Source organism: Leucoraja erinacea, chromosome 7 (assembly GCF_028641065.1).
Source record: "Leucoraja erinacea ecotype New England chromosome 7, Leri_hhj_1, whole genome shotgun sequence".
Lineage (NCBI taxonomy): Eukaryota > Metazoa > Chordata > Chondrichthyes > Rajiformes > Rajidae > Leucoraja > Leucoraja erinaceus.
Window position 1 is genome coordinate 65,127,436 of NC_073383.1, and position 22,313 is coordinate 65,149,748.

Below are 22,313 nucleotides of genomic sequence, written 5' to 3' on the forward strand. Positions count from 1 at the left end.
AATTTGCAAGTCGAATGGGTAGTTAGCAAGACAAACGCAATGCGAGCATTTCAAGAGGGCTAGAATACAAAAATAGGGAAGTAACGCTGAGGCTCCAAGGCTCTTGGCAGGCTGCATTTGAAGTATTGTGAGCCATTTCGGGCATCATATCTGAGGTCGAATGTAATGGCTCTGGAGAGGGTCCAGAGGAGGTTTACAAGAATGATCCCTGGAGGGAGTGGGCTAACATATGATAAGCATTTGATAACACTGGCCCTGTACTTGGAGTTTAGGATGAGGGGGACCTAATTGAAATTGACTGAATAGTGAAAGGCTTGGATAGAGTGGATGTGCAGAGAATGTTTCCACTATTGGGAGAGTCTAGGACTGGAGGTCATTGCCTCAGAATTAAAGGACATTCATTTAAGAAGGAAATGAGGAAGAATTTCTTTAGTCAGAGGGTGGTGAATCTGGAATTATCTGCCACAGAATGCAGTGGAGACCAAGTCAATTGATATTTTTAAGGCAGAGATAGACAGTCTTGATAAGTATGGGTGTCAGGGGTTATGGGGAGATAGCAGGAGAATGGGTTTAGGAGGGAGAGATAGATCAGCCATGATTGAATGGCAGAATAGACTTGATGATCTGAATGGCCTAGTTCTGCTCTTATCATTTATGACCGTATGATTGTGAACTCCAAATATTACAGTTATTTCTAGCATAGGTCCCCAGATTGGTAAGGTAGTGTATGTAAACTTGCTATTTAAGAAGAGGGAAAGGAAAACTCAGAACTACGGGCCAGTTAACTAATTATCAGAAGTAGGAAGAATGTTAGTATCTGTTAATAAGGAAGTGGTAACGCATCATAGTAACAGCAGAGGCACCATCACTGAATATATTCAAGATGGAGATTGATGGAATATGACATTTTGTCCACTCTGCCAATTCAGTGGACGTATATTGCAAATACCTGGGGCTCATGCACTGTCTTCTCTGGTACCGACTACCAACCAGATAGCCCTGTTTATTCCCATTTTTCTGCTTTCTGTCAATCCTCGTAATTTACTCCCAATTCCAGGTCCCCTGACCAGTTGGTTTTGTGAAACTTACAGAAAGTCTTCTGATATACAGTTAAACTATATTTACGTTTCTCCTTATCTTTATTCGTCATGTTGTGAAAGAATTTCATTCGATTAGTCAAACATGATTTCCCTTTCACTTATCCATAATTTGTTCAATTCTTTTTTACTTGATGCTTCTATTTCTTGTTTACTTAGAGTTGTTTTTCTACTGGAATTTTTCAAACATTTAAATCGTTTTCCACCAAATAAATGTATGCTTTATAGCAACAATTAGTCTGAGCAAATATCAAAGCCAACTGTGTAATTCTGTTTCATAGGGGCGAATGTATCGAGACAAAAGAGAGCCCTGAAGTGTTCTTCTGTTGTTGCGAAGGAAGCAAGTGTAATGAGAGAATTTTTCATGTCCCAATCGTTCAGGATGTACCATGTAGGTTTCTCTTGTTTATTTTTATATTTATATGTATTAAGCGTTACATCCCATGTAAATGAAAAGATGCATATAATTTTACAATTTATTGGTCTTGTTCACATTTATCAAGAACTAATAAAATATTGGGAATTGGGATATTTAAATATTTTCAATGTAATCGATGCTATTAAAATGTTATCTTTTGTATTTTGTTTGTGTATCAAACAAGTGAATTATATTTATTTTTAATGTACCTCCTGTACATTAGTTTGTACCAAGGTTGAAAATCTTTTAATAACATAATTTTGATTTGAATATTATGTTATTGAGATAGTCAGATAAAACAAGTATATTTCACAACCCCTGAAATTGGTGAGAATAGGGAAATGAAACAATGTAGTCACTGATATAGAACTGTGGTATCCAATTTTAACATCGTGACCTTGGGTTAAGCCAACCTTATTGTCATTTGCACAAGTACAATGAGGTATAGGTTCATAGAAACATAGAAAATAGGTGCAGGAGTAGGCCATTCGGCCCTTCGAGCCTGCACCGCCATTCAATATGATCATGGCTGATCATCCAACTCAGTATCCTGTTCCTGCCTTCTCTCCATACCCCCTGATCCCTTTAGCCACAAGGGCCACATCTAACTCCCTCTTAAATATAGCCAATGAACTGGCCTCAACTACCTTCTGCGGCAGAGAATTCCAGAGATTCACCACTCTCTGTGTGAAAAAAGTTTTCCTCATCTCGGTCCTAAAAGATTTCCCCCTTATCCTTAAACTATGACCCCTTGTTCTGGACTTCCCCAACATCGGGAACAATCTTCCTGCATCTAGCCTGTCCAACCCCTTAAGAATTTTGTAAGTTTCTATAAGATCCCCCCTCAATCTTCTAAATTCTAGCGAATACAAACCGAGTCTATCCAGTCTTTCTTCATATGAAAGTCCTGACATCCCAGGAATCGGTTTGGTGAACCTTCTCTGTACTCCCTCTATGGCAAGAATGTCTTTCCTCAGATTAGGAGACCAAAACTGTACGCAATACTCCAGGTGTGGTCTCACCAAGACCCTGTACAACTGCAGTAGAACCTCCCTGCTCCTATATTCAAATCCTTTTGCTATGAATGCTAACATACCATTCGCCTTCTTCACTGCCTGCTGCACCTGCATGCCTAATTTTAATGACTGGTGTACCATGACACCCAGGTCTCGTTGCATCTCCCCCTTTCCTAATCGGCCACCATTCAGATAATAATCTACTTTCCTGTTTTTGCCACCAAAGTGGATAACCTCACATTTATCCACATTATACTGCATCTGCCATGCATTTGCCCACTCACCCAGCCTATCCAAGTCACCTTGCAGCCTCCTAGCATCCTCCTCACAGCTAACACTGCCCCCCAGCTTCGTGTCATCCGCAAATTTGGAGATGTTGCATTCAATTCCCTCGTCCAAATCATTAATATATATTGTAAATAGCTGGGGTCCCAGAACTGAGCCTTGCGGTACCCCACTAGTCACTGCCTGCCATTGTGAAACTGACCCGTTCACTCCTACTCTTTGCTTCCTGTCTGCCAACCAGTTCTCTATCCACATCAATACTGAACCCCCAATACCGTGTGCTTTAAGTTTGTATACTAATCTCTTATGTGGGACCTTGTCGAATGCCTTCTGAAAGTCCAGATATAACACATCCACTGGTTCTCCCTCATCCACTCTACTAGGTACATCCTCGAAAAATTCTATAAGATTCGTCAGACATGATTTACCTTTCATAAATCCATGCTGACTTTGTCCAATGATTTCACCACTTTCCAAATGTGCTGCTATCCCATCTTTAATAACTGATTCTAGCAGTTTCCCCACTACCGACGTTAGACTAACTGGTCTGTAATTCCCTGTTTTCTCTCTCCCTCCCTTTTTAAAAAGTGGGGTTACATTAGCTACCCTCCAATCCTCAGGAACTACTCCAGAATCTAAAGAGTTTTGACAAATTATCACTAATGCATCCACTATTTCTGGGGCTACTTCCTTAAGTACTCTGGGATGCAGCCTATCTGGCCCTGGGGATTTATCGGCCTTTAATCCATTCAATTTACCTAACACCACTTCCCGGCTAACCTGGATTTCACTCAGTTCCCCCATCTCATTTGACCCCCGGTCCCCTGCTATTTCCGGCAGATTATTTATGTCTTCCTTAGTGAAGACAGAACCAAAGTAGTTATTCAATTGGTCTGCCATGTCCTTGTTCCCCATGATCAATTCACCCGTTTCTGACTGCAAGGGACCTTCATTTGTTTTAACTAATCTTTTTCTCTTCACATATCTATAAAAGCTATTGCAGTCAGTTTTTATGTTCCCTGCCAGTTTTCTTTCATAATCTATTTTCCCTTTCCTAATTAAGCCCTTTGTCCTCCTCTGCTGTTCTCTGAATTTCTCCCAATCCTCTGGTAGGCAGCTTTTTCTGGCTAATTTGTACGCTTCATCTTGTGTTTTGATACTATCGCTGATTTCCCTTGTTATCCACGGATGCACTACCTTCCCTGATTTATTTTTTTGCCAAACTGGGATGAACAATTGTTGTAGTTCATCCATGCAGTCTTTAAATGCCTTCCATTGCATATCCACCGTCAACCCATTAAGAATCAATCGCCAATCTATCTTGGCCAATTCACGTCTCATACCCTCAAAGTTACCTTTCTTTAAGTTCAGGACCCTTGTTTCTGAATTAACGATGTCACTCTCCGTCCTAATGAAGAACTCAACCATATTATGGTCACTCTTGCCCAAGGGGCCTCGCACAACAAGACTGCTAACTAACCCTTCCTCATTACTCAATACCCAGTCTAGAATAGCCTGCTTTCTCGTTGGTTCCTCTACATGTTGGTTTAGAAAACTATCCCGCATACATTCCAAGAAATCCTCTTCCTCAGCACCCTTGCCAATTTGATTCACCCAATCTATATGTAGATTGAAGTCACCCATTATAACTGTTTTACCTTTGTTGCACGCATTTCTAATTTCCTGTTTGATGCCATCCCCAACTCCACTACTACTGTTAGGTGGCCTGTACACAACTCCCACTAGCGTTTTCTGCCCCTTAGTGTTTCGCAGCTCTACCCATATCGATTCCACATCCTCAAAGCTAATGTCCTTCCTTTCTATTGCGTTAATCTGCTCTCTAACCAGCAACGCTACCCCACCTCCTTTCCCTTTCTGTCTATCCCTCCTGAATATTGAATATCCCTGGATGTTCAGCTCCCAGCCTTGGCCACCCTGGAGCCATGTCTCCGTGATCCCAACTATATCATAGTCATTAATAGCTATCTGCACATTCAACTCATCCACCTTATTACGAATGCTCCTTGCATTGAGACACAAAGCCTTCAGGCTTGTTTTTACAACACTCTTACCCCTTATACAATTATGTTGAAAAGTGGCCCTTTTTGATTTTTGCCCTGGATTTGCCGGCCTGCCACTTTTACTTTTCACCTTGCTACCTATTGCTTCTACCCTCATTTCACACCCCTCTGTCTCTACGCTCACACATTTAAGAAACCCTTTCCCTTTAACTCCATCCTCCACTATCCCATTCGACACCCCACCCCCCTTATTCAGTTTAAAACCACCCGTGTAGCAGTGGCAAATCTGCCTGTTCAATGAAAAGCTTCTTGCAGCAGCATCACAAGCACGTAGTCTCAGACAACACCCAACATAATTATACGTAAATGAGATGGTGAAAACAAGAAATTAATGTAAGAAGAAAATGGAGACACGTCCATGATAGTGCTAGAGGTAGTTGTTCGTGTTCTGTTACTGAGGTAGGATTAGAGTTGTGCTGATTGGTTCAAGACCTGATGATTATAGTAAAGTAGTTATACCTGTACCTGATATTGTGGGATTTTAGGCTTCTGCACCCACCGCTCGACAGTAGCAGCTAGAAAAAGGCATGGTTCAGATTGTGGGAATCCTTTATAATAGGATCACGTAGATCATTCTAATGGTGGACGGGCCGAGTCTCCACTCTGCCACCCCTTGCTTTTCTGTGCAATGGAATTGCCGCAGCAGGCTGTGATGAAACCAGTCAAGATACTTTCTACAGTGCATCAGTGAAAGCTTGCTTCGGTCACACGCTGAATCTCCTTAAACTTCTCAGAAAGTTGAGGCGTGCCTTCTTTGTGATTACATCTTTGTGGGTCCAGAAAAAGTCATACAGCCAATAAAAGGACTCTAGACAATAAACAGTAAATGGCATAAAACACATAATGATACCTTGGGATGGCACAGTGGCGTCACAGTAGATTTGCTACCTTACAGCACCAGAGACCCGAGTTCGATCCTGTCTTTGTGAGTCCTGTGGCGGCGTGGGATTTCCTCCAGGGTTTGAGGTTTCCTCCCGCATTGCAAGAAGTGTAGGTTTGTGGTCTGGTTGGCTGTTGCAGCTTGTGTGGGTTTTGTAGGTGTCTGGGTCTATCCTGTGCACTGTGAGTTGTCCCTAGTGTGTGGGGTGGGGACTAGTGTGCCGGGAAGTGAACTAGGGAGCCTGTACGATTGTGGAGAGCGTCTGGGGTCAGGCCTGGGTCTGTGGGATGGTGGTTCAAGGAAGCCAGTTGGGCTGCAGGTCTGCAACTTGTTGCAGAGGTGGGGGGGAGGAGGGGCGTTCCCAGGGGGAAAACAACGCTGCCACAATGTATTTATCTTACAATGTGGGAGGAGGTAGTTCTATTCTGCACACTGAATTATCCTTAGTGTGCAGGCCAAAACTAGTGTATGGGTGATCGCTGGTCAGCACGGACTTGGTGTATACATGCTGTATCTAAACTACTCCAAGCTAAAGTGGTAGAAAAATGCTATTTTAATGAGTAGTTCTCTGAAGTATTTAAAACACTTTTATTTGTACAGTAGTAAGGACATTAGAAGCAACATCAATGTACAGTACCTGTATCTCTAAAACTAAACTAAGAATTGCTTCATCCACCTGGCGGTCATTCCGTGAAACAACAAACTCTTGTCTACAACTGATTCGGTCCACTATAACTGTAATTCATTATAAAGAGGTCTGTTATTGCGAGGGTTTACTGTACTAACTTTCTCCACTGCCGACCCATCAATGGAAACTGGCATGTGGTCTCCCAACTTCTCCTTTCTCAAGTCAACGGTTAGTTTCTTGGTTTTATGGACATTGAGAGGTTGTTGTTGCAGCACCACCTAACTGGGGTGTTCCATCTCATTCCCAAAAGGTGGATTTAACTGCTACTGGTTGGTAGCAGGGCACCACACTTTTCTTGAACACTTCATGGACGTGGAATAGCTGTAGCAGGCACCTCAATGCTCAAGCATGTGCTGTCATACTGGCTGTGCAACATCCTTCAAATTAATTGGTAGGTTAAGTGCACCAGCATCATTGTCCTTCTCAAATCATAATCCCAGTATTGTGGCCTAAATTATGCTTGGGCACCTTTAAAGGGTGGGTTCCATTCTCTACACATAAAATACCAGCTTCTAAAATTCAATCAAATATTCTAAGAAGGTAGATTTCTAGGATGTTCTCTCTGAAACGTAACACGCTCATTGATTCATACTCTGTGATCACTCAAAATTAAGCATCCCAGAAGATAGCAAAGATCTAAAGTTTATATGGGAGCATGTTGGGAGTCGAGCAAAAACCATAGATGAAGTACAGAACCTCCCATCCACCTGTGGTAGCTTTTGCAGATCCCACACTCTGCAATGGTTACAGAGGTGTTGTCGTTCTTGATCCCAAAGGTCTTCCTAATAAGTTGGAAAAAATTCAGATAAATGATTGAAGTAATTGATATAATCAAACAAATCATGGGAACCCTTAATTTCAAAATTGCATTCTGCATCTCTGGAAATCTAGCTGCTTTTTTTTGGGTTGTTTGTGGCCTAGGTTAGTTTGAATGTGTGTTTGGCATCAGTTACTTCTCCAAAATATTTGTATATACTTTATCATGTTGCCAAGTAACTACTTAATCTAGGTTTGGATTGTTGGGTGGTGCTTTATATTTTCTGGATTTGATCAGCAGTGTTGTTGTCGTAAATGTTGGATGGTAAGATTTATAGCTGCGTTATCTCGTATTGTAGTTTCTGTGGACGTTTCTAGAAAAAACAGAAAACAGAATTTAACGAATGTTATTGTGACATTGCTAGTCTGTTCATAAGTTACCCTTTCTACTTTCAAAGAAATGAATGGTGTAAGAAAAGTGTTTTATTTTCCAAAATTCAGAGGCGCTCTTGTCTCTAGCTGACATTTTATTATTTATTGCAAAGAAAGCCATTTAAAGCGATTCAGGAATAATTATGTGTGTATGAAAGAACTGCAGATGCTGGTTTAAATCAAAGGTAGACACAAAATGCTGGAGTAACTCAGCAGGACAGACTGCATCTCTTGTCAAGTCAAGTGAGTTTATTGTCATGTGTCCCAAATAGGACAATGAAATTCTTGCTTGCTGCAGCACAACAGAATATTGGAGGCATAAATACAGATCAGATCAGTGTGACCATATACCATAGAATATATACACACACACACACACACAGACACAGACACACACACAAATAAAGTGCAATAGGCTGTTATAGTTCAGAATTTGTTTGAAGTTGTGTTTAATAGTCTGATGGCTGTGGGGAAGTAGCTGTTCCTGAACCTGGATGTTGCAGATTTCAGCCTCTTGTACCTTCCACCTGATGGCAGCAGAGAGATGATTGTGTGGCCAGGATGGTGTGGGTCCTTGATGATACTGGCAGACTTTTTGAGACAGCGACTGCGATCGATCCCCTCGATGATAGGGAGGTCAGAGCCGATGATGGACTGGGCAGCGTTTACAACTTTTTGCAGCCTTTTCCGCTCCTGAATGCTCAGGTTGCCATTCCAAGCCACGATGCATGCTCTCTGCTGTGCACCTGTAGAAGTTCGAGAGAGTCCACCTTGACATACTGACTCTCTGTAATCTTCTCCGGAAGTAGAGGCGCTGATGTGCTTTATGATTGCATCAGTGTTCTGGGACCAGGAGAGATCTTCGGAAATATGCACGCCCAGGAATTTGAAGTTCTTGACCATTTCCACCATCGACCCGTTGATATAAACGGGACTGTGAGTCCCCATCCTACCCCTTCCGAAGTCCACAATCAGTTCCTTGGTTTTGCTAGTGTTGAGGGCCAGGTTATTGTGCTGGCACCATTTGGTCAATCGGTCGATCTCACTTCTATACTCTGACTCGTCCCCATCAGTGATACATCGCACAACAGTGATGTCGTCGGCGAACTTGATGATGGAGTTCGCACTATGTCCGGCTACGCAGTCATGAGTATAGAGTGAGTACAGCAGGGGGCTGAGCACGCAGCCTTGAGGTGCACCCTTGCTGATTGTTATCGAGGATGACACATTTCCACCAATACGGACAGACTGTGGTCTGTGAATGAGGCAGTCGAGGATCCAATTGCAGAGGGATACGCAGAGACCCAGATCTGAGAGCTTGGTAACCAGCTTGGAGGGGGTGATGGTATTAAATACCGAGCTGTAGTCAATGAACAGCCTGACATATGAGCTTTTGTTGTCCAAGTGATCCAGAGCGGAGTGGAGAGCCAGTGAGATCGCATCCACCGTTGATCTGTTGTGGCGGTAAGTGAACTGCAGTGGGTCCAAGTTTTTGTGGCGGTCCGAGTTGATTTGCGCCATGGTCAGCCTCTCAAAGCACTTCATCACCACAGCTGTTAGTGCCACTGGCCGATAGTCATTGAGGCACGTCACCTTGCTCTTCTTGGGCACCGGTATTATTGATGCCCTTTCAAAGCAGGTGGGAATCTCAGACCTCAGAAGTGAGAGGTTGAAAATGTCCATAAAAACTCCAGCCAGTTGGTCTGCACAGGTTTTTAAAACACGCCATCAGGTTGGTCTACCATCAGGTCCAGGCGCCTTCTGTAGGTCCACCCCTATGAAGGATGCTCTGACGTCGGCTTCTGTGATTGTGACCGAAATACCATCACGGCGAATGGGGTCTAGGGAAGGCACATCAGTGTTCTCCCGAACAAAGCGTGCGTAAAACACATTGAGCTCGTCAGGGAGTGATGCTTCGCTGACATTTGAGCTGCCTCCTGATTTCGCCTTGTAGGAGGTGATTGCATTCAAGGCCCCCCACAGTTGCCGAACATCCTCTCATCCTCCGTCCCTTTTGGCCTTTTTGATGGCCTTACCAAGGTCGTATCTGGACTTCTTGTAGACCTCTGTATCTCCAGACATGAATGCCCAGTGTCTGGACTTCAGAAGAGTGCGGATCTCATGGTTCATCCAAGGCTTCTGGTTAGGAAACACTTGGAAGGTTTTTGTTGGGATGCAGTCCTCCACACATTTCTTTATGAAGTCTAGCGACTGTGGTGTATTCATTCAGGTCCGTTGCCGTGTCCCTGAACATTGCCCAGTCTACAGACTCCAGACAGTCCTGGAGTTGTTCCTCTGTCCGCCCGCCCCCCCCGACCAGCTCTGTACAGTCCTCACCTCTGGGGGTGCGCTCTTCAATTGCTGCCTGTAGGCAGGAAGAAGCAGCACCACAGTATGGTCGGATTTACTGAAGTGAGGGCGAGGGATAGAGTGATAAGCATCCTCTATAGTCGTGTAGCAGTGGTCGAGGGTGTTTGGTCCTCTGCTGCTGCAGGAGAGGCTGACTCTGCTGCTGTTGGTTAGTGAGCGATTTCTTAAGGTTGGCTTTGTTGAACTCCCCGGCTATGGTGGTAAATGCCTCAGGGTAAGCCGTCTGGTGCTTGTTGACCATGGCGTGCAGCTCCCCCAGTGCCAGATCGATATCTGCCTGGGGAGGGATGTAGACTGCGGTCAGGATAATGGAGGTGAATTCCCTCGGTAGGTAGAAGGGATGGCACTTCACAGCCAGGTGTTCCAGGTGCAGAGAGCACGAGTTGGATAGGACTGCCACGTCCGAGCACAGCGCAGAGTTGACCATGAGGCAGACACCCCCTCCTCTCCCTTTCCCAGATGCCCGTGTAAGGTCCATGCGATGGATGGAGAAACCTTCAGGCTGGACTGCTGAGTCTGGGGAGCTGGGGGTGAGCCGTTGCTGCTGCGAGATCCTGCCCGTCGGCTCTGGAGGTCTTCTCGGTGATTCCAGGTACAGTACCTGTGATCCTCCGTCGGGTTGGGTGCTCTCCAGCGATCGAGGAACGCTTGCAGTCAGAGGCTCCCGCAGCTGCAGGAGATCGCGTTATCGCTTGTGCATTCAAGTGTACTAGTAGCTTGTCCGTTACGGCGCCAATTTATGCCGTTTTTCTAATCCAGGTGAGTTGATTGAAGCTGTAAATAATCCTCTTCCGTTGAGCTGCTGGCAAAAAGTCGCCACAGGCAGGCACCATCTTTAAAGAGAAGGAATGGGTCTGAAGAAGGGTCTCGACCCAAAACGTCACCCATTCTCTCCAATGATTCTGCCTGTCCCGCTGAGTTACTCCAGCATTTTGTGTCTACCCAGGAATAATTATTTGTTGGACTTGTAACTGGAAATAACGAATAGCTTGAAAAAAGGATGGACAGTTCCAGGGGCTTTTGTATATATTTGTTAGACCATGGGCTGAATGTTCCTTTTTTTCCCCTGAATTTCTGTGTGATTAAATATAGGAAATTGTACAGCAGACTACGTATATTCAAGTTGTAAGTTAATGTTTGGAACTAGGTTACATTATCCATAAGATAGGATGTAGAAGATACACAATATTGATTAGTTATCTTATTTATATTAATGGCTGTTTGAAAAAGAGTATGATGTGAATAATTAATAGAAAACTGAACTTCTCAGACAATTTGGAAACATTGGATCCTGAATCACTTGGGATAACCTTAATTTTTTTTGCTTCCTTTGTGTAATTTTGGAACAAACTACTTCTGATTTCAGTAATACTGGGTACAACTGAATACATATATATATATATATATATATATATAATATAAAACAATTGGTATTTCACATGTTCATGCTAAAGTTCAGTTCCACATTTAATTGGTGTGCAATTATCTGTTTGGGTACAACTGTCATGTGAAAAGTGTTTAAGATCTATTTGTAAAATATCTAGAAAATCTGGGGCCTTGTTTTCTCTTCAGAAAGACAAAATTATCTATTTAAAAGCTTTTCTTTCTTTGCAAAATTTGAAGGAAGAGTTGAAACTATCTATATTTGGAACCAATATTTGGGAAATCTTCACATTCTTTCCTATTTTTATGTTCCATTCAAAAGCAAATACAAAATCAATAAGTAAGAATGCTGGAATATTGATCAATAGACAAAGTGCTTAAAGAACTCAGCAGGTCAGGCAGCTTCTGTGGAGGGAATGAACAGATCGTATCAGGTGCTGCCTGATGTGCTGAATTATTTTTAAAAACATAGAAACATCGCAAATAGGTGCAGTAGTAGGCCATTTGGCCCTTTGATCATGGCTGATCATCTAAAATCTGTACCCGTTCCTGCTTTTTCCCGATATCCCCTGATTCCTTGGCCCCAAGAGCTAAATCTAACTTGAAAACATCAGTGAATTCGCCTCCACTGCCTTCTGTGGCAGAGAATTCCATGAATTCACAACTGGGTGATTTTTTTTTTTCCTCATCTCACTCCTAAATGGCCTACCCCTTATTCTTAAACTGCAACCCATGATTCTGGACTTCCCCAACATGAGGAAAAAATTTCCCGCATCTAGTCTGTCCAATTCTTTAAGAATTTTATATGTTTCTATAAGATCCCCTCTCTTTCCTTTTAAATTCCAGTGAATATAAGCCCAGTCGACCCATTCTTTCATCATATGTCAGTCCCGCCATCCCGGGAATTAACCTGGTGAACCTACGCTGCACAACCTCAATAGCAATAATGTCCTTCCTCAAGTTAGACCAAAATTGCACACAATACTCCAGATACGGCCTCACCAGGGTCCTGTACAACTGCAGTAGGACATCATTGCTCCTAAACACAAATCCTCTCGCATTGAAGGCCAACATGCCATTAGCTTTCTTCACTGCCTGCTATACCTGCATTTAGTTTTTTTGCTCAAATACACAATAAATTCTGATGGATGTTATAAAAATTGGGTGAAGATTAATTGAGCACTGGTAATTATGGATTTGTTAAGGGAATAAGGGAATGTCATATCTGGTTAATGATCAAACTATTTTGGAAAGGTAGCAAGTGTGGTTACTAAGGATATGCAATTAATGTAGTTTTCATGGATTTTAGCAGGGCCTTTGACTAAGTCCCATGTACTTAGTGGGCTGGTCAGCATGTCAAAGCTTATGGTGGGATTCATGCGAGAGTATTTGTCTCGGGGGTGAAAACCAAGTGATACGGTTGATGTGTGTATTTTGCAACTGGAAGGCTAATCTCTTCGGGGCTCCCCAAAGTTCATATCTCATTACCTTGCTTTTTGTCGTATAACTGACTTAGACAACTCTAGGGTGCATGATGTAGAACTGGGCAGATAATGGAAAATAAAATCTATATGGTTGATACAAGGAACACTGGCCTGCAGGAATTGAAGATGGTTTGGATGACTGAGTAAAAAATTGCTGGATAGAATCACACATTGTGGAAGCTGCAATAAGGCAAAGAAATGCACAATTGAGGAGAGGAGGAAAAATAAACTTTGGGGTAAATGTGCACAAATCTTTGAAATGCAGCAGGACACCACAGTTGGTTAAAAAGGCAAACAAGATGCTTCTGTTTATTAGCTGAGGCAAAGAATGAATATAAGAGTATGGAAGTTGTGTTAAAATGTTATGCAACTCTTGTTAGTCAATTGATTTAGTTTTAACCACCAATTTACAGGAACAATGGAGCTGGTGCAGAGGTGATTCAGGAGGAAAATTTAGCCATGGGGAAATATTGGATAGTCAGGTTTGCTATTAGTGGGAGAACAAAAGTTGTTGCGAGGAAACAATTGAGTTAAACAAAAGATAATCCTAGATAGGGTAACTAGAAAATATTTGTTTCCCTCACCAAAGGGTAAACATTGATTTTATGGCATTTGGGTTTAAAGGGAAGATAAAAGTCTTTTCACCCAGTGAGTTGGTTTGTGTCTGGAAGTCACCGCTTGAAAGGATTGTAGAGGCAAAAAAAAAGCTTGGAAGTAGCTATTTGGGCATGCAGGGCGACGGATCCGGTACTGGTAACGATGTTGGGCTTGGGTAGCTATTTGGGATCAACACATTCGTGGTAAGCCAAATGACAACTTCCCTGTGTCATTAGTTTTCGTCGTGTCTGATAAATTGATGATGAATTGTTTTGTTTGAATTGTTCTATGCATATTGATGCTAATTGAATTGCATTGCTTTCAATAATATTTCTTAATCTAAATTGAAATTAAACAGTTCATTAAATATGAAGGTCACATTTGGTTAGTAATTTAATTAGAACTGAAGTCATGCACAGTGTGTGAAATGTGATATTTGCCTTTTTTTGAATAGTTTAAAACCTAGTTAACTTCAGTGCTGAGAGCTCTAGAAGTAATTAAATCGTTAGAATTTTCTTTGTGGACATGACTGTTGCGTTTTCCAGAAACCCCTTATTTTCTCTCTTCCTCCACAGCAACATCAAATCCTGTTACAATGAGGCCACCGCTCTTCAATACTTTACTTTATTCACTGGTACCCATTATGGGATTTGCAGTGGTTGTGTTGTTCTCTTTCTGGATGTATAGACATCACAAGTTGGCATATCCACCAGTACTTGTACCAACTCAGGTATGGCTCCAAACTATCTTGTATGACACTTCATTTTTGCATGCTCTGGTTGCAGAAGGCTGTAAGTATACCTTTACATAATTGTATGCATGATGCATCTGACTTGGATCTGGGAATATATGTCAGTAATTCTTCTGTACAGCTTCAGTTACTAACATATACAAAAAGTATTGACATTCTGAACTTTTTCCAAATTCATGCGCTTCGTGGTAACACTGACCGCTTCTGCACTAGAATGAATATTTTTTTACTTCTGTGCCCATGTCTTCATTAATTTTCTCACTTGTAAAACTTGGCCTTTTGCATTCTTTTGCCTGTTCTTTGAATCAAGAATAACCAAATTTCAAATATATCAAAGGAAAGGAGCCAAGTTAAAATTGTTTACAACTTCCTTGCATTGTAAAACCTAGTCAATGTGGCAAATGGCTACTTTTGTTTTGTATGAATTGATGTCATATAGTTGAAATAAAAACAGAAAATGCTGCAAACACAGCAGGTCAGGAAGGAACAACATAGTTAATATTTGAGTTTGAAGACCTTTTGTTGGCTCTGAGAGAGCAAAAACAAGTTAATGTTAAATTGCAACGAAGTTGGGAGAGAGATGATTAGAGCAAAGATAATGTTTCTTATAGTGAAGTCAGGTTTGTTGTGATGCTGGAGGTGAATTAATTTCACCTATAGGTTACAGAGAACACAAAGGAGGTTTAAGAGTTATGAAATGAGGGCAGTTGTAGAAATATTACACAACCAAAAAAAAACACATGCTTTGAAATGCAGTGCTGTAGGAAATGCCCAGCATGTCAGGGTATGCAAATGAAGAAACTGGGAATCAGATCAGCTGGGTAAGTGGGCCAACGAATACAAGGTGGGGATCTTGTCTGGATGAGTTGGCCAAAGGGTCTGTTTCCATGCTGTGTGACTGATTCTGTGACTTGCATTGGACGAAGCCAGGAACAAGAGTCGGGCTGAAGAATGAAGGTGATAAAACAACACTAAGAAGGCTCTGAAGAGCCCAATACAGGTGCTGTGCAATGCAGTCACCCCAACTGAGTTTAGTTTCTCCAATATTGTGAACAGAAAATGTGGAACACAAGATTAGAAGAAGAGGAAATGAACTGCTTTGTTACCTGGAAAGGTGGTTTGGGTCCCTCAAGAGTGGGAATGAAAGAGTTATAAGGACAGCAGTTGTATCTCCGGTTTTCACATGGGCTAGTTCAATGTAAATGTAAGTAGTTCGTAGTGATGGCAGAGCAGATCAGGGAACTGTCAAGGGAATAACTCTGGAATGCTACAAGGGGAGAAGAATGAATCTGGTGGTAGAATTTCACTGAATAGTTGAAGTTGGATTGAATTGGTTAATTGATTATTTAATGTAATTTACTGATCTCAAAAGAACTCGTCAAAAGCTAACTTAATTTCTTCCCAACATCTAGAGCTGAATCAACATTAATTGGTAAGAATAAATAGAATGAGATAAATGAACATTAAGTATATATGTTCATATATCGGGCCAACACATTCATAATAGTTCCATGTCTTTCCATCCTAGTTTAATCTTGCTGGGCTATATCAAGAGTAATAATCTAATGCCACTTGAAAGCTGACGCAGCAGAACTGAACAGATTAATTAAAGAGCAGGAAATGGATCTTTCTAAATTTGAAATAAAACACACTTGAATAGTGGGACAGGGGCATAAGGTTTCAGATTCAGATTACTTTCTTGTCATATACACCAGGGTGCAATGAAATTTATTGTTCATTGAAGATTAAACAGTATGCATGGTAATGATAAATACGATGTCCAAAACAGCAAAATGGTGCAAGATTGCAGTGCAACTCAAAGTAGTGCCAAATCATGTGATAGGTATAGAATTAGGCCATTCAGCCCATCAAGTCTACTCCGTCATTCAATCATGGCAGATCTATCTCTCCCTCCTAACCCTATTCTCCTGCCTTCTCCCCTTAGCCACTGACACCTGTACTAATCAAGAATCTATCTGCTTTAAATATATCCACTGACTTTCCCTCCACAGCCTTCTGTGGCATATAATTCCACAGATTCACCATCCTCTGACTAAAGAAATTTCTCCTCATCTCCATGAAGGAACGTCCTTTAATTCTGAGGCTATAACCTCTAGTCCTAGACTCTCCCACCAGTGGAAACATCCTCTCCACATCCACTGTATCCAAGTCTTTCACTATTCTGTACATTTTAATGAGATCCCCCCCCCCATTCTTCTAAACTCCAGTGAATATCAGCCCAGTGCCATCAAACGCTCATCTACTCATTCCTAGGATCATTCTTGTAATATTTCTCTGGACCCTCTCCAAAGCCAGCACATCCTTCGTCAGATACGGTAATAAATATGTTTATAAGTACAAGTAATAAATACAAATTACAAATAAAAGTAAAATAATGGAATCCAACAGCAATTCTAAAGGAAAATTATTAGTTCTAGTGTTCAAAGCGCTTGGAGCAGATGGGCAAAAGGTAACATTCAAATTGCCTCGTGTCAAATTTCCAGTATTTAGTCCTTAATGGGCAAGTTAGGATTACAATTGTAAGATCTTAGTGCCCTCTGCTGTCCATGAGAGCACATACATTTGAAGTAGCTGCTTAGAACTATGTTTGCAAAAATGTGTTTAAATTATAACACAATAGCAAACATAACTTTGCTCAAGGTATGGATCAATCAGGATTATATGGCTAACTAGGAAAAGTTGATAAGTTACTGATATGACAATGTATTGGGATTTCATTTTTTTTTTAAATGGAGGGTTGAAAAGTAACGGATTTAAATGACGTTTCCAATCTGTCCTTTTGCTTATTGCCTTTAAAATAAAGAGACTTAACAATTTGGTTCCAGCTTTGCCTTTGTAAATGTCGTTAATTCACTTGCTGTTTAGGAGTTGGGGAGTATTGGGAGTTTAAATTTGTCATGTGTGAAAAGAAAAATCGTTCAGTTCCCATCCATTTTATTTATCATACATTCAATCGACTGTGCACTTGCATTGTGGATGCTACTTAACCTAAACCAGCAGCAAAGAAGAACCCTAAATTTATTAATGCTGGCTAGTTCTTCATTACTGAAAGTCCTCTGCATTCTCCACTTAGCTATCTTGGAAATCCCATTAAATAAGTGATTTGCTCATTTTAGTATTTATATGTGTTATTGGATATTTATCTTTCAGGAAGTTTGACAAGTTGAGTGGTGTAGATTGACTCTGACGAGTTTTTCTAGCTGATCCAGCCCAAATTGCAAAGTACACCACCACTCCAAGTTTTGCTTTGGCATTTTTAGAATGAAGATATAACCATCACTCTTAAACATCAAGAGAGAGTTAGATATAGTTCTTAGGGCTAACGGAATCAAGGGATATGGGGAGAAAACAGGAACAGGGTACTGATTCTGGATGATCAGCCATGATCATATCCAATGGCTCGAATGACCTAAAACTGCACCTATTTTCCATGTTTCTATTTAATCTTTCTCATTATCTAAAATTGAAAATAAAAAATTGAAAAATTGAATTTACTCATTCGTCCCAAAGCACGTGTCATACAATTGTCCTTTTTCAGATTAAGCAGCTGTAAATATGCATATTACAAGCAGGGGAAAAGTTTTAATTTTTTTTAATGTACAAATTTAAAATAGTATTGGCCATAAAATACCTAGGTTGATCGTCTGTTGTGATGTCATACCTGTCACATCAAGAGACAGGTATCACTTTGGTGCTCTGGAGATTCTTGGGAAGGATTCCTCAAGATTTTCTGTTGCGGCAAAGTGATTTTAAAAACAAAGGTTTTAGTCGATGAGGGGCATCTAGTAAAGTATTCAGAACTAGTTTAGAAGATTAAATTGATACTCTTTATTGGTACAGATATTCAACTAAAATGTTGTGATGCTTCCAATACTTAATCAGACAGCAACTGCCCAAGCAAATTTAAACATGAACATTAGGAATTATTTTTGTTGGTTCCACAGATTCTCCAAAGACTGTGATGCAAAAACACCCACCAGTGGACATGGGTTTCAAACGCATGAAAGCACATAAACCTAGAATGCTTACCATTCAAAACCCTCTAAACACCCTGAAAGATAAGCTATGTCATTCTACATGACTGGAAATTGCAACAGTATTAGACGTTGCTATCAATGCTTAAAGTTTTAATACCTACAATTTTCTAACTAGTTCAAAAAAGCTTTTAAAGCATAACATTTAATATTTCTATTTCATCTATCACCAAATCTAATTCTTTTCTTGTACTTTATGATTTGGCTCGTTTCTTATTTTCCTGCTCAGATAATGACCTATTTTCTGATGATGCTTCAACAATGAAGTTGTACAACAAAGTAACAAAAGCCTTTGGTTCACCATCCATGCTAACCACCAAGTACCCATCAATACTAATCCCATTTTGCAATCCTCCCGCATACCTTTTACCTATGCCCTCTTTGAGGTATCTCTATTATGGGAAAAAGTATTTTTCTGCCTCCTATGTTCCAAAGTTAGCTAACCCAACTTAACTCCTCTGAACTGAAATTGAGGTTCATGGTTATGTTTCAGAGTGTTGATTTTTTTTTTCCTGTTGAGTTCACAACTTTTTCATTTGTTAAGTTCTGGACACAGCGGGCAAGGCCAGCATCTATTGTCCATCCCTGATTGTATTCGCATGGATGGTTAACTTGAGCGGTCGGTTAACTTGAATCATTGTTCCTACTGCTGAAGTTGTTCTTATATTATTGCTGGGAAAGGAATACCAGTATTTAGACCTAGTGACAACTACTAAAAAGTGATTAAATAAACAAGCCAGGATATTCCTAGCATCCACAGTAAATTGGCTCTGTAATGTGGCTATATGAGAATTACATTGCCTGAAAGAGTTGGGAGGGGAAAGTGACAAAGTTGATTATAGTAAAAACTAAATTAGGGCACTATAGTTATCCTAATTTGAGTATGAATCCAGTCTCTCACCAGGATGGTTAGCATTCAACTGGTGTCTAAAGCGTTTTTTTAATTTGCAATTTAAAAACAAGATTGACAATAAATTACACCCATACCAGAAATGTGCAGATCCTGAGAATGGTTGATATAAAAAAATAATGGTTGCAATCAATTAATACATTCTGTAAAAAAAGCTATCTACAGTTTAGTCCAGCTAGTCAAAATTGGTTTCTGAAATACCAGCTCTGCATTCACAATTTATTATAAAGACAGATATCAAAGTAATACACCAATCTCAGACTGAAAGAGGACCAGCTGCAGTCAATTAATAAAGTGTTACAGAATCACTCCAGTTTTGACTGACATTGCAGGGCCACCCCTTTTTTATACAAAGTTTTTTTTAATCTTGAGGACTCATTCATGTTTTTTTGCCCAGATCTTTTCCACCAAAATGGTATTCAGCCACTACTGTGACTATTGCTGACAAGCACCTGCTTGTTCCAGTAACTGCATTTTAGTTTTGGAGTTATCACGTTTGAATTATATTTTATGGAATTTAAACTGTCTGAAGTCAATATTTATTAGTGAACTGCCAGTGCTGTAGTTTTGTTTCTTTTTGGGCAGCATTTCGATTGTTTTCAATCTATATTAGTGAGTCTCAGTTGTCCTAATTGTGCCATTAAGGTAATCTTGTAGACACAACAATTGGGTAGTTTTAATGGTTCTGGCTCTTTGGAAAGTGCATCATTGTAGTCTGATATAGTGTGGGAACCTCCCAACACTATTATGCCATGATTTAAAGTTGTAGACTTATGAAATGGGTTTGCAAATTAGCTTGGGCCAGACACTTGACCAGAATGGCAAATGGTAATGAAAGTACATAATTTGGCCATCCAAAACATTCATCATTTGCTTAAAATACTTTTATCTGTTTCAGCTTCATGCTTTCTCCAAACGGTAATTTCTTTTGCTTTTCTTTTCTCAAGCATGCCTTTCATATAGAGATAGAGGTAAGGTAACTTGGAACGATTAAAGTTTTTAAAATTTAGATTATGTACGCATTCACTTTTTTATATCTCATGAAGGAAAGTTGTATTTTAATGATAATTTTGCATGAAACCATTTGGTCTGTAAATGTTGATACTTTTTTTTAACAGAAACTACTGGGTGAACATAGCTGATTATTTCTTTCAATTCACCTGCACTGTTTTATAATGCTACAGTTTTCTTTTCTGAAACTCTCTTGCAGCAGTTCATTCATAACATACCCTTTAACACCTCTGCTGTAATTTTGAAAATATTTTTGATTGTTTAATTAGTAAATATTAATTTAGCTCAAATTTAGCAGGTTAAATGGTGCCGTTCTAAGCGATTGGAGCATGGGATGATTAGCTGTGTATTGCCATTTAAAAAAATGTTTGTGCCATGCATAAATTATATTTATCATATTTCACTGAGTTTTTGTTCAACTTTTCAGCATTATCCATAACATTTTTATGTGACAAAAATGGAAAAATATAAACATTTGAGATGTCTTATTTTAATTGTTTAGGCCTTTTGAAATTTGTTAGCGTTTTCCATTAAATCTTGAATTAAATTGTTCTGCTATTGTATTGTGTAACAGTTTTTCGTGTTCTGGTTTGTTTGGTGAGGTAGTGAGGGTGCAGGAAACTGCTTAATGGGATTTATTTTCCAGTATACTCATCCATGTTCTGCTGTGAAAGATTATCTCTTATCTTTGGTTTACCCCCTTGCATTACATTGAATATAAAGTAAAGTATCCTTTATTGTCATTCAGACCTTTCGGTCTGAATGAAATTTTGTTGCCTTGCAGTCATACATGTAATAAAATAACAAAACACACAATAAACTGGGAAATTTATAATCTATTTGATTATTTCCAAAGACAAACTTATTGTGCTATGATGCTTGATTAAAAAAAAAAAACCATTATATAATATAGGAATTTACAGCCAGAAACACAGGTTTGAAGAATACTGATTGGGTATTGCCATGTGCACTGAGGTACAGTGAAAGACTTTGTTTTGCATGGTAGCCAAACAAATCAGATATACCATACATAAATGCAATCAAATGTAATATACCATACATAAATGCAATAGAGCAAAGGACAGAGAGAGTGCAGAAAATTGTTCTCAGCATTATAGTGCATCAGTTCCATAGACAAAGTTCAATGTCCACAGGTAGAGGTTAAGTGATCAATACCCTAGCTGATTATCTAGTTCTTAAATATAATGCTCACAAGAGAAAACTGAAAGTAAATTAGATAGAATGCCACATGTTAAATTTATTAACCTCAAGTAAAATCATAATTTTGTATAATTATTTATCTTCAATTTATTTTTTTTAAGTTCAAAGGATGAGCATGACAATTGCTAAAGTGGCTTTCTTCTGTTCTTCAAGAAAACCTATGAAGCAGAAATTTTTTAAACCCATTTATCAGATGAATTGTGATGTTTTCCCTTCACTTTAAAGCTTATGAGTACAATTGTTAACTTGCCCTAAGAAATAGTTTGAACCCTTGCTTTGTAGGACCCAGGACCAATACCACCTTCTCCATTGCTTGGTCTGAAACCTCTGCAGCTACTGGAGGTCAAAGCCAGAGGACGCTTTGGTTGTGTATGGAAGGCCCAACTGCTTAATGAGTACGTGGCAGTCAAAATATTCCCAATTCAGGTACAGTGCTTTATTATTCACTTCTCACAAATTAGGGGAATGGGCAATAACTTTTTTAACATAATATTTATATTTTTGACCATTTTTTCAGCAATATGTTATAACTATGATGCTTGCGTTTTGTAGGACAGACAGTCCTGGCAAAATGAATATGAAATATACACTTTACCTGGAATGAACCACGAAAATATTTTAGACTTCCTTGGTGCAGAGAAAAGAGGCTCAAATATTGACATGGAGCTATGGTTGATATCTTCATTCCATGAAAAGGTAAATTACGTTTATGTTTATGCGATTCGTATGCACATTCAGATTGTTAGTTTGCCAAGCTTCTCAGAAACAAAGTTATATAACGATAAAAATACTTAGTCTCCTCGTCTACAATTGCTTAGAAGTTTTTGTCTGTTTAACAATGAACTGGTGGTAAATGCTGAAAAAATGGACATATCACG

General features: G+C 39.9%; 1 protein-coding gene across 2 annotated transcripts in view; it reads left to right on the forward strand.

Annotated features, from left to right (window-relative positions):
- Positions 1–22,313, forward strand: part of LOC129699063 (activin receptor type-2A-like) — a 110,916-nt gene that overhangs the window by 69,677 nt on the left and 18,926 nt on the right. Inside the window, exons 3-7 of one of the 2 annotated variants that reach the window (XM_055638681.1) lie at positions 1,379–1,488; positions 14,063–14,217; positions 20,151–20,174; positions 21,718–21,861; positions 21,988–22,131. In XM_055638681.1, coding sequence (XP_055494656.1) covers positions 1,379–1,488; positions 14,063–14,217; positions 20,151–20,174; positions 21,718–21,861; positions 21,988–22,131 — 577 coding nt within the window. The remainder of the gene's footprint in view (positions 1–1,378; positions 1,489–14,062; positions 14,218–20,150; positions 20,175–21,717; positions 21,862–21,987; positions 22,132–22,313) is intronic. The other variant, XM_055638682.1, reaches the window with a different exon arrangement.